This window comes from Hippocampus comes, unplaced genomic scaffold, assembly GCF_001891065.2.
Source record: "Hippocampus comes isolate QL1 unplaced genomic scaffold, H_comes_QL1_v1.1 C16323534, whole genome shotgun sequence".
NCBI classification, from domain to species: domain Eukaryota; kingdom Metazoa; phylum Chordata; class Actinopteri; order Syngnathiformes; family Syngnathidae; genus Hippocampus; species Hippocampus comes.
Window position 1 is genome coordinate 1 of NW_017829208.1, and position 344 is coordinate 344.

The following is a 344-nucleotide window of genomic DNA, read 5'->3' on the forward strand; positions in this document are numbered from 1 at the left end:
AAAGAGGAAGTGATGGGTTGGGCTACCTTCTTGGTGAGTGCCATGGGTTCCTTCTGCAAGGCCCAAGGACTCAAGGCCACGCCACCCTGACTGATGGCCCGCCGGAACAATCCTTTACTGTACGGGGACAACATCTACACCACCACGACCGCGGTCACTTAGCACGGTGGCTAAGGTTAGCATCCGTCGGCCGAATAAAAACCTGGAAGCTGACGCTGGCGGCCCCCGCCGACTGTCCAAATATGGTGATGTTGTCTGGGTTTCCTCCGAAGGCGGCGATGTTCCTTCGCACCCACGAGATGGCGGCGTGCTGGTCCCACAGGCCGTAGTTCCCTGACGGTTCC

At 59.0% G+C, this 344-nt stretch overlaps 1 protein-coding gene across 1 annotated transcript; it reads right to left on the minus strand.

Moving 5' to 3' along the window:
* Positions 1–5: 5 nt before the first annotated feature.
* LOC109508618 (bile salt-activated lipase-like) lies at positions 6–340 on the minus strand (the record flags this gene model as incomplete). The annotated part of the gene is made up of 2 exons (XM_019858653.1): positions 6–134; positions 203–340. Coding segments are annotated over 2 exons (267 nt in total), but the record flags the coding sequence as incomplete, so codon positions are not given.
* Between the last annotated feature and the right edge of the window lie 4 nt (positions 341–344).